Here is a 13,438-nt window from a genome sequence, read left to right as displayed (position 1 = left end):
CCGAGGGTGGTTTTTTTACTTTAAAATTTTTGGGTTTTTTTTTTTTTTTTCTGTAGCTCTATTGCACAGATGTTTTCATTCAGATTCTCTGATCTGTAAAATATATGTAACAAAGGGCTTGGGTTCTTCCTAGGGCCAATTTGGAGTCCATGCAGGCAGAAACTGGTGCTTTGCTCAAACAGCTCAATGACTCTGCCAAGAAAGTGTCAAACTCTGTGGATGAGGTGAAGGAGCAATACGCAAAAATCCTTGAGGTAAGAGGTCACTCTGAAGGAAAAAATGTTTGCCTCTTTTATGTTTTCTTTCCCTGCAGCTGGATCACATCCTAAGAGGTGGCCTTGCTCTTTACTGCAGGAAAATCTAAAGGCGTGCCAAAGTTTAAATGAAAGATTCACAGAGATCGAGAAGAAGAGAAGTGACCTGGCTGTCTACTTGTGCGAAGATGTGAGTCAGCTGTCACTGGAGGAGCTCTTCGGAACCATCAGAACTTTCAGAGAACTTTTTATCAAGGCACTAAAGGTGAGGGGAAAATAATCCAATGCTAGTCATCTCAAATAATATCAGATTTACTTTAAAACCGCTTTTTTTGTGTGTGCGTGTGTGTGTGGAGTCTGTACGACACTCCGCAGCTGAGGCCGACTTGCATGTGTGGGAGTTCAGTTAGGAATATATGTATCAATTGACTCGAGGTTGAATGAAGGCTGTTATTGTTTCCGCCTAAGTGATTCAAAGACAAATTGCGGTGTATATTTGGTACTCATCGGTGATGGTGACACTCTTTGTTTCACGATGAAAGGAGAACAAAATGAGGAAAGAACAAGCTGCCAAGGCTGAGAAGAGAAAGAAGCAGCTGGCAGAAGAAGAATCCAAGAGACGGAAGGGAGAGAATGGAAAAATAAGTAAGTTTTGCTTTCGAAATCTAAAATGCTGTCCCAAAAATATAGATTTATTTATTTTAATCAAGTTGGAGAAAATTTCCAGGGCAAAAGAATAACTTTCCAGTCACCTACTTAAGCTTTTATAATTTTTGTTTCTTTTAGTTTGACGAACAAACACTAATGAAAATCACTGTTCCTCATCTGTTGGGTTTAAACATCCCTGTGTCGTAACTGACAAGTCAGCTTTGCTGTTTTGGGCCATTAAGTTGCTGCACATCATAACTTTTTGACTAAATTGAGCTCCTGACAATTTTATGACATTAATTTACTTTTCCCAACAAGAAGGCTGACTGCTTCTTGTTGGCAAGCTGCGTTCTCAACAAAACAATTTCTCCAACAAACTTACTTTTGATTGATTGGAATGAGAAAATGGTCTACAGTTTTCCCATTTCCCCCTTGGCATTTATCAGAGGTAATGAGCACCATGAGCCCACTTAATATGCAACCCAAATCCTTAGTAAATGTAGTTTTGAGCCCTGGTTCTTTGATATCTTCCCAGAAATTCAACATAAAGGGCATACTGTAAATATCTCCTCAGCATCAAGTGATTCCTTATACTTCTGATGTCCAAATAACCAAAAAAATGTATGTTTATGTCCTATGCAGGACCAGTGCTGTAACATAAATCTGTCCTACGAGCAGTAATTGTATATTTCTCACCAGAATGTGTTTCTAATATTTTTCATTGTTTTAATGACGTTATTTGTTGCAGTAAAGAAAGGCGTTATGCCACAAAACGATGGCTGCATCATCGACCACCTCTTGGCAGACATCAGGAAAGGTTTCAGCCTGAGAAAGACCCGGCCAAGGTGCGATTCGGAAAGCCTCTCCTCTAGTGAAATGCGTAGAGATGCCTGCCCACCTGGTAAGGACAAGAGACGGTGGTTTCCATCCTCAGCTCCTTGCTCCATCCCTCAATGCTTTAACCGCAAACCACCAACCTGTCTTCTAAGATTATATGTGCTTCTCTGCCCAGCCTGCATTTAGCTAAGCTAACGTTGTTGCAGCTGCTTCGTGAAGCTACTATAGAGTTTCTTTGCTTGATGAGCTCTTTGTCACGCCTGCTGTGTGTTTTTTGCTTATTGTGATTCACCAGTGAAGGACAGTAATTCAGCTAATATGTGCCGCTCAGGAGTCTATATGCTCTGATTGACATGGTTGGCTTTTGAGGAAATATTTGAACCGATCTTTATTTGAAATGGTTACACAGCAAACAACTTCAATACCTTTACAAGAAAAAGTACCCTGTAACTAAAGTCACAGTCATGTTAAGAAACCAAATAAGCTCTGCCAATTCTGCTGATTGTTCATTAAATATGCTTATGGGTGATTAGGGATGGTTATGCAAATATTAGTAGGCACCAAAATATTGATTTTTAGTCTCTTTATAATTTTGCCTTTTTTCTAATCGTGACATTATTATACTGTTTTCCTTTGTAAATTATCAGTGGGTCGTTTTTAGTCATTCTTTCCCTGAAAAAATTCTTCAAATCAAGTCATTAAAAGTTAAAAGCCATTGAAACTCGCACTTTGTGGATGAAAACTTCTGACTGGCCCTGTGTACCTCCGTCAGTACAACCTGCATCTCTCCTTCAGGTTCAAGTGTGAAGTCTGCAGACGAAGGAGCCGCACCCTCCACTCCCACCAAGCCTCACTCAGAGGATCCCCAGCGCCCCGAAGGCGAAGTGAACGGCTTCATCAGCCCGTCGGAAGAGACTGCACAAGCTCCACAGCCGAGTGCAGGCCAAGATGGGACAGCGGTGCCTCCCAATCCAACCCCTGGACAGCCATCTATGACGACGCACACCCCTCTGGAAAGGCCGGCATCGCTACAGGCCGGTAAAGACCGAGAGAAACCCACTGCCTCTGTGCCAGACACAACACCACCACCACCTGAGGCTGAAGTTCAACCAGGACTGCATACAAACAGCTTTTCTTTAGATTCAACGGAGACTAGCGTCCTCAGTCCATCATCCCTGTCAGATTCAGACCTGCTTGAGGCCGTGCTGGACAGCGCATCAACCTTGGTGCATGAAGTCTCAGATGAGTCCGGCATTAGCAAAAGCCTCGATAACCAAGAAGGTTCATCTGTTACAGACACTAACGGGAAATGTGGTGAACTTCCCAAAGGAGACCACAAAACAAGCCATTTACCAGAAGCGAGGGGACAAGGTGAAGACAAAGAATATGTAACTGTGAGGACATGTGGGGAGGACGAAGTTTGGAGTAGGAAACACTCGGAACCGAAAACGAGTGTAGTTGCACTCGATGAGGGCATCAGCGGGTGCGACGTGCCAGATGGGCAGGAACCAGAAGACGTGCCGTCGGTCTCTGAGGAAGTGTCCGCCTCTGTTGCCCCTGAACCAAAGAAACAGCTGAAGCTCTTTAAGCGAAGCAAAAAAAGGAGTAGTCAAGGTAACCCATTCATTCATTACAATAAAGATCATACTTTGAATGCTAGCTTCTCACTGTTTCTTAAAAGGGAAGCCATATTTTCTGTTGCTTTGTTCAATTTACTTTTCATGTTATATCTCTTGGTGAATTTATATGAGCACTTTTGCATGACCTCACCCATTTTTAAGGAACAGTACAAATGCAAATATTAAATACTGAATGGATTTAACTCTGGTCAGTTTGTTTTGAATCTTCTGTTTTCCGTTTGACTCTCTGAAACACAAGGTAACAGTGGGAAAAGTGGGAAACGACACACTAAACATAAATCAGGCTGTGTGTTGCAGTGAGGTAGGTCACATCGACCCGGTGCCAGACTGTAATCAGGATTATCCTAACGAACTCAATCATCGTCAGAGCTCTGTGCCAATAACACGTCATCTGTCGGTCTAACTGGAATCAGGATATTTTTCATCTGTCTGTGTCGTCTGAACCCCTTTTTTAATGCTTGCTCTCTAACACTCTTCAGACTCAGTGTTTGGTCATGCTGAAATCTTTCCTTGAGGTGATTCTAATGCCAATCAAAGCTGGTGGAAGCAAAAACCTGCCGCCGCACTGCCATGCGCAGCAATTAATCCAGTTCTGATCTCGGTCGGACTTGCAGTGTGAAAGTCGCTGTGGTGTCATTGTTGACTTTCCCCATAAAATCTCACTTTTGTGTCCTCTGTCCATATTTAACTGTCCATTCTCTGGAACAACAAGTGGGACTGTCTACCAACAGTCTCCCATGTGCTTTCTGTAAACTTGGCTCTGTGCTTTTTAACGCAATGAAAACTAATGTAAATGCATTCAAATGTTTCATCACTTAAACATTTAAATATGTAATTTTCTTTCCATTTAGATACATTTTAATCTGTACATTTATATATTTCTAAATATATTAAAGTATTTTTGGAAAAATGTATCTCCCCTGTATTCATTTTGATATCTGTTTCCCTACAGGTGATTCCAGAAAAAAGAAATCGAGAGGAAAAAGAAAATGTTAATTTCATACTGGATTTATAAGCTGAAGAAAAGATTTTTAATGGTCTAAAATGAGAATATTTACTGCAAGAACTCTCTGAAGATGTTGAAGTTGTCATTGGTCGTCTACAGAATCTCCCCTTGACCAAGAAGTAAAACATCCAAGTCTGATTTTTGCACAGCATGGGTGTTGAAGTGTCACTTTATGTAAACTAGAGTTTGTTTATATGAATGCAGAGCTGTTCTAAGATATATAAATATGAATGTGCTTTATATGTTTGTATATTTTGTATTAATTAGTGAAATGTGTTTTGCTATGAGTTGTGGTTACCCTGCAGCGCCCATCGAGAAGATAATGTTGTTGCGAGATGTCTTTATCAAAACAAAAAAAAGCAGCTTTTGTCTCAATTTCTTTATATTCTAGCAATCTGTGAAATAAATAACTAACTTTTAATGTTGAATATATTTTAAAAAAATTTTCTTTATTTTTTTTTTTTTTTTTCCCCTCAAAGTGTTTTTTTCCCCCAGCCCTTTTTGTTTTTTTGCTGGGTGCTTCATAACAATAAAATTTGCCATGATATACATTGCTGGCCACATTTATTGACAGTTGATGAAAATGGGTGAAACATCTCCAAATAAGTTCATCTTATATTATAACAGACGAAGAGAAGTATACATACCAATTAACCTGATATGTTTTAGGAGCAAGCTGGATTCCCTGGAGAGAATTCCTACATGAACAGAGAAAACATCAATATTCCAATCAGAAAGATGCCATCCTGGGATTCACTCCCAGGAATCAATATCCCACTGAGCAGTCCCATAACAGAACAAAGAATTCAAAGTTATTGAACACAACATAACCATGGAAAATGAAAGCTATATTGCACAGACCTCAGTGAGTTAGTCAGGAGGTCACAATAAAAAAGCACTGCAGGGATTACTTGCTTCAGTTAAGGCCATTGTTCTGGGCAAAATTGTGTCCATAGCAAATTCCCAAGGTCAGAACCAGTCATGAATTAAGAACACAAAGGCTTGTTTAGCATATTACAAAAAAAAAAAAAACCTTATCACCCAAGACTTTTGTGAAAATAATCAATCAGTTGAAAAGATTAAAGGTTGACTTTTTGGAAGGTGTGCTGTGAAATCTGGTGGAAAAAACTGAGCATTACAGAAAAAAAGGACATCATGCAGAGGATCAAGCATGATGGTGGTGGTGGGCTGATATGATATTAATTAATTAATTGGTTCCATAAATGGTGCCTTAATTTATGGAACCATGGATTGTGCTTTTTGGCACTAATTCTTCAAGGAAAATATCTGAACATCATTTCATAACCTTAATCATAACTTTAATAATGAATTAATGTTATTCTATTTTGCTACACATCTTATTTATATAGAACGAACACGACAACAGGTCAAGAATTTTACAGCTGAGTATAATGTACTAATGACTTGTACCAATGATTTAGTCTTAATTAATTTTAACCATGGCTGATTTCCTGTTTGAGTTGTGATGCTTTTATTTTGAAGGCACCGCTTCCCTTTTAACTGTTAGCGCAAATGCAGCTTAACGGCAATCAAAAGACAAGGTAACGGAGTTTATAAAATATATTTTATTATGAGCAGCTTCCTTGATAGAGGCACAAGGCATGTTTACTATCTAAATAAGTATATGCTTCAAATTTTGTGGGACTCAGACTATGTATTTTAATTACAAAAGTAGAGTAATTTTAAGTTTTAAACGTTTTTAAGTTAAGATTTATTGCAATTGGACTTACAAATCTTCAGTAAAGTGTCATTCTTCATTCAGGGCGGCATGCTACAAATTATTAGGCCTGACTTGATTACAAAGCCTTTGCTTCTCTTCTTTATCATCAGTGGATGATAGAAAGACTAAAACAGACAGATACAGATGAAATCACTGACGAAACTCATTGGTTTCTGATCGGCCACAAACTGAGCAGACGACACTAGGCATAACTAAACCTGACTGTTAACCTGGTCTGGCGCAGACTAGCTGCGATAAATCGCCATGGTAACTTATGTGCTGCTGCTTTTGTAAAACCGAGTCCAGACTCAGCCAGGATATCCTAATCCACTATCCTGAAACAGCCCTCGGGTTTGCATTTGTGCCACACTTTGAATGTTTCAGCTCATAAACAAGTTAGAGGAATCAATTTGAGAATAATAATAATAATAAAAAGCATTTTTATGAATATTTAGTTTTCAAAATGTAAGACCAACATACAACTGTCTGACATTAAGTTTATTTTTAGCAAAATGCCACTGGTATAGCTAATTATTTAATTTTAAAGCGATTAAAAATGTATATTTTTGTCCTCAACGATATACATTGTGTCTGCATTTTCAGCGTGAAAACACATTACTGCATAAACATCTTTGCCTGTCATGCTCGTAAATGTATGAATATTCCCTTGTGTGTCAAAGCTTTTGAGCAGAGGTGGAAACCACTTGGAGAGCTACGTGTCTCTGTGCGTCTGCTTCTGACATCACCCCTTCTGAAGTTACAGATATGGCAATGCCTCTCCTGGAGACAGCTTAGTCTTCTTGAGACTGAAAGACTAAAGCAGGCGTCGTTATGTCGCTCAACTGGTCGTCCAAGGAGCAGAAAACCCAGAACCAGCCGACAGCGGCTGGACAGAAGCGAGCGCGCAGCGACGCGGAGAACAAGGTGACGGTGGTTCTCGGTGCGCAGTGGGGAGACGAGGGAAAAGGGAAAGTTGTCGACCTTTTGGCCACCGAAGCTGACATTATCTGCCGATGCCAGGTAAAAATCAGAATTTGGGGTTTTTTTTTTTTTTTTTTTTTTATGTAGTGGTTTCAGTGACGTGCCATTTTTTTGAAAGAGGGTTTGCACATCTTAGAATAAAAGCGGGCATGTACTGACGTTCAGACTGGAAAACACCTGGAAATCAATTGTGCTTTCTGGAACCCTTTTAGCAAGTTTTTATTATTATTATTATTATTATTATTGGTCGTTAACTGATTTAACAATAATTGTGGCAAGTGTACCAATAAATGCAACATAAAGTGGAATCTCATTTCCATCTCATGTCAAATAATTAGGAAAAGTAACCTCGGACAGGTTTGTTGTCCAAGTACATTGACACACAACACTGTAAAGGTCAATCGTACACGGAGACACACACTCAATCCTTTCAGCAGTCGGGGTGTTGTGGTACCCTGTGTTCTGAAGGCTTTAGAGCCCCACCCTCAGGGCCGGAGAGGTCACATTCTCTGGCTGGTTTGATATGTGAGAAGGCCAGTCTAGTGGGGGAAAAGAGCAGAGCGCCAAGCCTGTTAAATTGGGTTCTGGAAAAGCTTGGTGGTTACAAAATGTCACCATGTCACACAAATATGAGACTTGTCATTTCCACTAAGTATTCTGATGTTAACAATACAGTAAAATGTCTTGACTCCCACTGAACCTTTCCACATTTCTTTTTGTCACAAGCACCAGCATCAATAAGGATATTTTATGAGGATTTACCTGATAGACCAACAAAATTACTTTGTATATAATTACTTACTATTCTATAACATTCATAATTTCATAATTACTGTGGACAACAATAATCTAATTTTCTTCACAGATTCTCAGATGAATTTTCTAAGTTCAATTCCCCTACAATCTAAGGAGAGGACTTTCTTCCCCATGCTTGTCTTCAGTAGGGATAATGGAAAACTGCATATAAGACTTTTTATGGCTATAATTGGATTTCCCACAAAGAGTATACAATTATGATGGAAGAAAATGGCAACATGTTCCTCCACCAGAGCTATCAATCTTTGCAGCTAATCCAGAGATAGCAAGGATCTCTTGGCTGCTCATTGGATTAATTCTCTCTTTTCCCAGCAAATCAGTTAAGGTGGATATTCTTGGTAGATTTTCAGTTGCGCCACACTCAGACATAGTTTTCATGTGAACAGTCCTCAGAGAAATGTCCAAACTTTCACACATTGCGTTATATTCCAGTCCTGTTTTAAACTTTCCCAGAACTTTATCTCTGGTCTGTCTGGTAGGTTCCTTCACCTTCATGATGCTTCCTCGCTGTTCTCTGTTCTCGTAGAACAGCTGGATTCATACTGAGATTAAATTACACACAGATGTGCTTATTGGAATAGGTGCAAGGGAATTGTTTGCACTAGATTTAATTTTAGGGGTAACAGACTGATTTCAAACCTTTACATTTTTGTTTGTAAAAACCTCCACTTTACAACCATTCACTACACTGTGTTGACCTATCGGAAAACATCCCAATAAAATAGAGGGAAGTTTTTGGTTGTAGCATGACAAAATGTGGAAAAATTCATAAATATATTTGCAAGGTGCCATACATTTACCATTGCTTTTACAGGGGGGCAACAATGCAGGACACACAGTGGTAGTGGACGGCAAAGAGTATGATTTCCACCTTCTCCCCAGTGGAATCATAAACGCCAAAGGCATTTCACTCATCGGTAACAAGGCTTTACTCTTATGACTCTCTCAGAAACCACAGCCTTCACAGCATTACTGAGTCTTTTCCTTTGATTCCTTTAGGTAACGGCGTGGTCATACATCTTCCTGGACTGTTTGAAGAGGGAGATAAAAATGAGAAGAAAGGTACTTTGTTGTAAAATACTTTTAAAAGAAAGTCTGAAGTATGAATTTGTGTTCTCATTTAGATGTGATTTTTATTCCATGACCAGGTCTGAAAGGCTGGGAGAAGAGACTGATAGTTTCAGACAGAGCTCACCTTGGTAGGCACATTTCCTTCAGATAATTATCTGTTGCAATAATTGTGTGTTTAACATAATTAAATCTTATCTTTCCCCTCAGTCTTTGACTTCCACCAAGTTGTTGATGGCTTGCAGGAGACAGAAAGACAAGCACAGGAAGGAAAGAAGTGAGGAATACAAGGAAAATCAGAATTGGATATGTTCCTAATCTGTCCTAATCCTCATTAATTCTGTGTCTTATTTTCCATGACAGCATTGGAACAACAAAGAAGGGCATTGGTCCAGCATATTCCAGCAAAGCTTCTCGCATTGGGCTGCGTGTATGTGACCTGTTGGGCGACTTCAATGACTTCTCCACCAGGTAACAATAAAAGGAAAATATTCCAATATGTCAAAGTCTTCTATGTATATGGATCATAATATTTTGAAAATTCTTTTCAGATTTAAGAATCTTGTGCATCATTACCAGTCCATGTATCCCTCCTTGACAGTTGATGTTGATGACCAACTAAAAAAACTAAAGGTAGGTGTGGGATTTTGTTAGCCGGGCAAAAGTATTCTTAATCTTTCATAGCCCTTGAGCTTTTTCCATAGTTTACTATATTTCAATGTATTTCATTAGGTCTTTTTTTAAAATAGACAAATGCACCTAATCTGGTCACCTAACTTTTGAAAGTATTAATATTGCAAAACACCAAGATTATCTCAGTCACTCAACACTACCGTGCAACTTTCAAAGCGTCCAACTTTGAAAGTTGCTATAAAAGTCTTTTGTATCAACTATAAAAGTGTTTCTTTTTCACAAAGGATTTTGCAGAGCGATTGCGCCCAATGGTCAGAGATGGAGTCTATTACATGTATGAAGCTCTTCATGGACCTCCGAAGAAGATTCTGGTTGAAGGGGCCAATGCTGCTCTCCTTGATATTGACTTTGGTAAACCTTCAGCATTCCAAAGTAATCTTGAACACATAAAATAGCATGTTTTTAGTGAAGGCCAGTGATGCTGCAATTTTTTTTTAGGCACATATCCTTTTGTAACTTCATCAAACTGCACTGTGGGAGGGGTGTGCACTGGACTCGGCATCCCACCACTAAACATTGGTGATGTGTTTGGTGTATCCAAGGCCTACACCACCAGAGTGGGAATTGGAGCCTTTCCCACAGAACAACTAAATGTAAGACTTTGATGTTTCATCAATAATTTAGTATCTGGGAAAATTTGTTTCTACTAATACTACTAACACCATGTGGGTATTCATGTCTAATAGTGTGATATCCTTGACTCAAAGGAGTCAAAGGTGGTATTTAAACAGAAATTTAAACCCAAAAAGGTATTGTTGGATCTTACGCTCACTTAAAACAGAAAATTAGCAATTATTTCTATTGCTGATAATTCAATACAGCATTGAACATTAGATATATTATAAGCTGTAACAATGTTTTATGGTTACATAATGCAGAATATTACACTTATCAGGAAATGTGCTTTTTAGAAAGGAACACAAAGCTAACAAACTGATATTAGCAGCTTAATTGGCTGGACAGTTTGCTGAAATAGTTAGCCTGCACTTGGCTATGTAACAAGCATGCTGGATCACCTAAATATTAGTAATGATTGGCACTTCTTTAGTTTTCACACCCACCTGTCTGTGTTTATTTTGTCACATTCTGTAATAGAAAAATGTATCTGCCTCAATGAGGAAAGTTCTCATGTCGGTCATCTGATTGGCAGTGCACAGCCGCAGGTGGAGGAGGGGCATTGCTGCTAAGCTTTATAGTTCTGCTCTAATACTTGCTACAATGTAAGGTGGTCTCAATCCTAAGAAAAGTACAAACCTCAAAACGTCTTTGTTAATCTATGTTTGGAGTACAATAACCTAATTTGGGCTTGACCTGTCTAAGTATTTTAGAGGTTGAATGAAAGATTATAAAGTCTAGAATCCTTTAAAATAAGCGGGAAATACTTATTTTGCTTAAGATCAAATTGCTTTCTTCAAATGCAATACCATCTTCATGTTATTACCTAAAGGGAGAATTTCCTTGATTTTTCTAACCGCTACCTAATTCCAAAGTGACCGGACTTACAAATAAGCAAAAAAAAAAAATCATCTTGTTTCAGAGCAGCTGACAGATTGTTTGTTCTTGCATCATTTCCATCCTTAATCTGAAGAGCATCTGGGTTGGTAAATGGTGGTTAAAGCTGCTTTATTCTTAGCTCCACACACAGTAAGACAAAATAATTGTGCCATCAGTCTTTCATTTCAATTTCTTTAAGCTACAGAAATGGTGTGATAGAAAATGTAACTGTAACTTTTGAAAACCTTAGTATATGGGGTAGCATTGGGATTTTCAGTCTGACACATACAGCCTGTAACTGTGTAAACAGTTTATTTCGGCTGGTGCAGCTGTCAAATTTATCACACCACATATTCTTATGGATAAATTTAGGGCCAGATTCTTGGTTAAGGATATTCTTACTGTAAGAGCCGGAATTATGTTACCTTTTGCAGGAACTTACCAGAGAGTTAAAGGTCCGGATGTCAAATCAGCTTCTTGCATGTGTGATGCATTACTGTCATTTTCTTTTGTTTATGTTGCCAAAGCAACTGCTGCATAAACTGACGTCATTCAAGTCCTTGAAGTGACAGAATAGCCTATTATTTTCTGTTCTCTGCAGGCAGTTGGAGAGTTACTCCAGACAAGAGGTCATGAAGTTGGCGTGACCACAGGAAGGAAGCGGCGCTGCGGCTGGTTGGATCTTGTCATTCTCAGATATGCTCATATGATTAATGGCTTTACTGCGTGAGTATCACGAGAAGCGTAATTCATACACTTGCAGTCTTACACCATCCTAGTTACCGTTTCAAGAGATAAAACTGGATCTAATTAAGCGTGTTGTGTCCCTGTGTCCACCAGCATTGCTTTGACAAAACTTGATATTCTGGATGTGCTTGATGAAATTAAAGTCGGAGTTGCCTATAAACTTAGTGGGAAGAGAATCCCTCATTTCCCAGGTAATAATAGAAAAGAAAAAAATATATATAGAAAAGATTTATGACATTGCCTGTTCTAATACCCCATGTAAAGATTGAGAATGCCTGCTCTGTTTTAATTACAGCCAACATGGACATTTTGCACAAAGTGGAGGTGGAATATGAGACCTTCCCAGGTTGGAAGACAGACACATCTGCAGCCAGGAAGTGGAATGATCTCCCAGCCAAGGCACAGAACTACATTCGTTTCATTGAGAACCACATTGGAGTCCCCAGTATGTCTGACAAGAAAATCCTAAATCTTCAAACTTCAGTTTCCACTGGAGTTCAAAGATTAACAATTAATGTTGTCTAGTAACAGACACAATTAACAAATTAATTTAGCTTTTGATGATGACTTCTATAGCTATTTCTGATCATCCGTTTCTCCATCTCATTCCAGTCAAGTGGGTTGGTGTTGGAAAGTCCAGAGAGTGCATGATCCAGATGTTCTAAACCAAAATACAACTCACAGAAGAAAGGACTGGCACCAAGGGGCATGTTTTAGCTGCAAAGAAATGTTCTCTTTGAAAAACATAATAAAAAAAGATGTGTATACAACAAATGAGATGTGTCGATCAAGTGTTTTCTGAGGCAATCAAACATACCCGGTTTTGAAGGTGCTACAATGAGCAGCAATATAAAAGCTTACATGAATGTCCTCAAAGCTATCAACAAAGTTTCTATCCATCTATCTGAACTAATGTATATGAGATTTCCAAAGCTTGATATACTAAATCATAATCTAACCCTATTGAACTTCCCTATGTGCTAAATGTTAAAAGTGTTTGTTCACTAACAGAACTCTGACATCTCTGTAGATTTGTATTTATATTGAAAGTAAATTACAAACAGGTGGACTATATTTACTAATTAGGTCATTTCTGATTGCTTGATTGGCTGCACTAGATTTTAGGGCTATCTAAGTATAGCGAGATTAATACTAATGCTGCATTTTTAAGAACTCTATTAGTAAAATATTTTGAAAACTACAAATCATTTTCCTCTCACAAGTGAGTCCTACTTTTGTTGGCCTTCTACATAAAATTAAAAGAAAATGTTCAAATTTAAGTGCCTTAATATAATGTTTCATTTATTTGGTAGTATAAGAATACAAATACCAAATCTGTATTTGACACTAATTATTTATTTGAGAAATGTTTAGGCTAATTGTTTGTTGTTGGATTTACTTTACAACCCCTGGCAAAAAGTATGGAATCACCAGTCTTGGATGAGCAGTCATTCAGACATTTCATGCTGTGAAACAAACTCGGATCAAAAACATGATACAATATTAAGGTCAT

At 38.5% G+C, this 13,438-nt stretch overlaps 2 protein-coding genes across 6 annotated transcripts in view; both read left to right on the top strand.

Moving 5' to 3' along the window:
- LOC106953640 (inverted formin 2) overlaps positions 1–4,769 on the top strand; it is a 23,484-nt gene extending 18,715 nt beyond the window's left edge. The window contains exons 17-23 of one of the 5 annotated variants that reach the window (XM_015042543.1): positions 134–254; positions 355–519; positions 797–899; positions 1,651–1,803; positions 2,535–3,353; positions 3,618–3,680; positions 4,332–4,373. In XM_015042543.1, the coding sequence (XP_014898029.1) occupies positions 134–254; positions 355–519; positions 797–899; positions 1,651–1,803; positions 2,535–3,353; positions 3,618–3,679 (1,423 nt within the window). In that variant the 3' untranslated portion in view covers position 3,680; positions 4,332–4,373. The other 4 variants (XM_015042544.1, XM_015042542.1, XM_015042541.1 and 1 more) reach the window with 4 other exon arrangements.
- Positions 4,770–6,855: 2,086 nt separating this feature from the next.
- On the top strand, positions 6,856–12,878 carry adss1 (adenylosuccinate synthase 1). Its single transcript, XM_015042547.1, has 13 exons — positions 6,856–7,146; positions 8,738–8,840; positions 8,923–8,985; positions 9,072–9,122; positions 9,202–9,268; positions 9,355–9,462; positions 9,543–9,624; positions 9,909–10,035; positions 10,123–10,277; positions 11,780–11,904; positions 12,019–12,116; positions 12,221–12,370; positions 12,538–12,878. The coding sequence occupies exons 1-13, from the start codon at positions 6,958–6,960 to the stop codon at positions 12,588–12,590; spliced, it is 1,371 nt and encodes a 456-aa protein (XP_014898033.1). The 5' UTR covers positions 6,856–6,957; the 3' UTR covers positions 12,591–12,878.
- The last annotated feature ends 560 nt before the right edge of the window (positions 12,879–13,438 follow it).

Source organism: Poecilia latipinna, unplaced genomic scaffold, assembly GCF_001443285.1.
Source record: "Poecilia latipinna isolate Pla-1442-1.1 unplaced genomic scaffold, P_latipinna-1.0 Scaffold594, whole genome shotgun sequence".
Lineage (NCBI taxonomy): Eukaryota > Metazoa > Chordata > Actinopteri > Cyprinodontiformes > Poeciliidae > Poecilia > Poecilia latipinna.
Note: the sequence above shows the minus strand (reverse complement) of the source record. Positions and strands in the feature narration are given on the sequence as shown.

Excerpts from the sequence above, each read along its gene's own strand:
- adss1 (XM_015042547.1), top strand. The coding sequence starts at position 6,958 with ATGTCGCTCAACTGGTCGTCCAAGGAGCAGAAAACCCAGAACCAGCCG. Across the intron at positions 9,123-9,201 it reads TTCAGACAGAGCTCACCTTG|TCTTTGACTTCCACCAAGTT; the intron begins GTAGGCACATTT and ends CTTTCCCCTCAG. Across the intron at positions 9,269-9,354 it reads CAAGCACAGGAAGGAAAGAA|CATTGGAACAACAAAGAAGG; the intron begins GTGAGGAATACA and ends TTTCCATGACAG.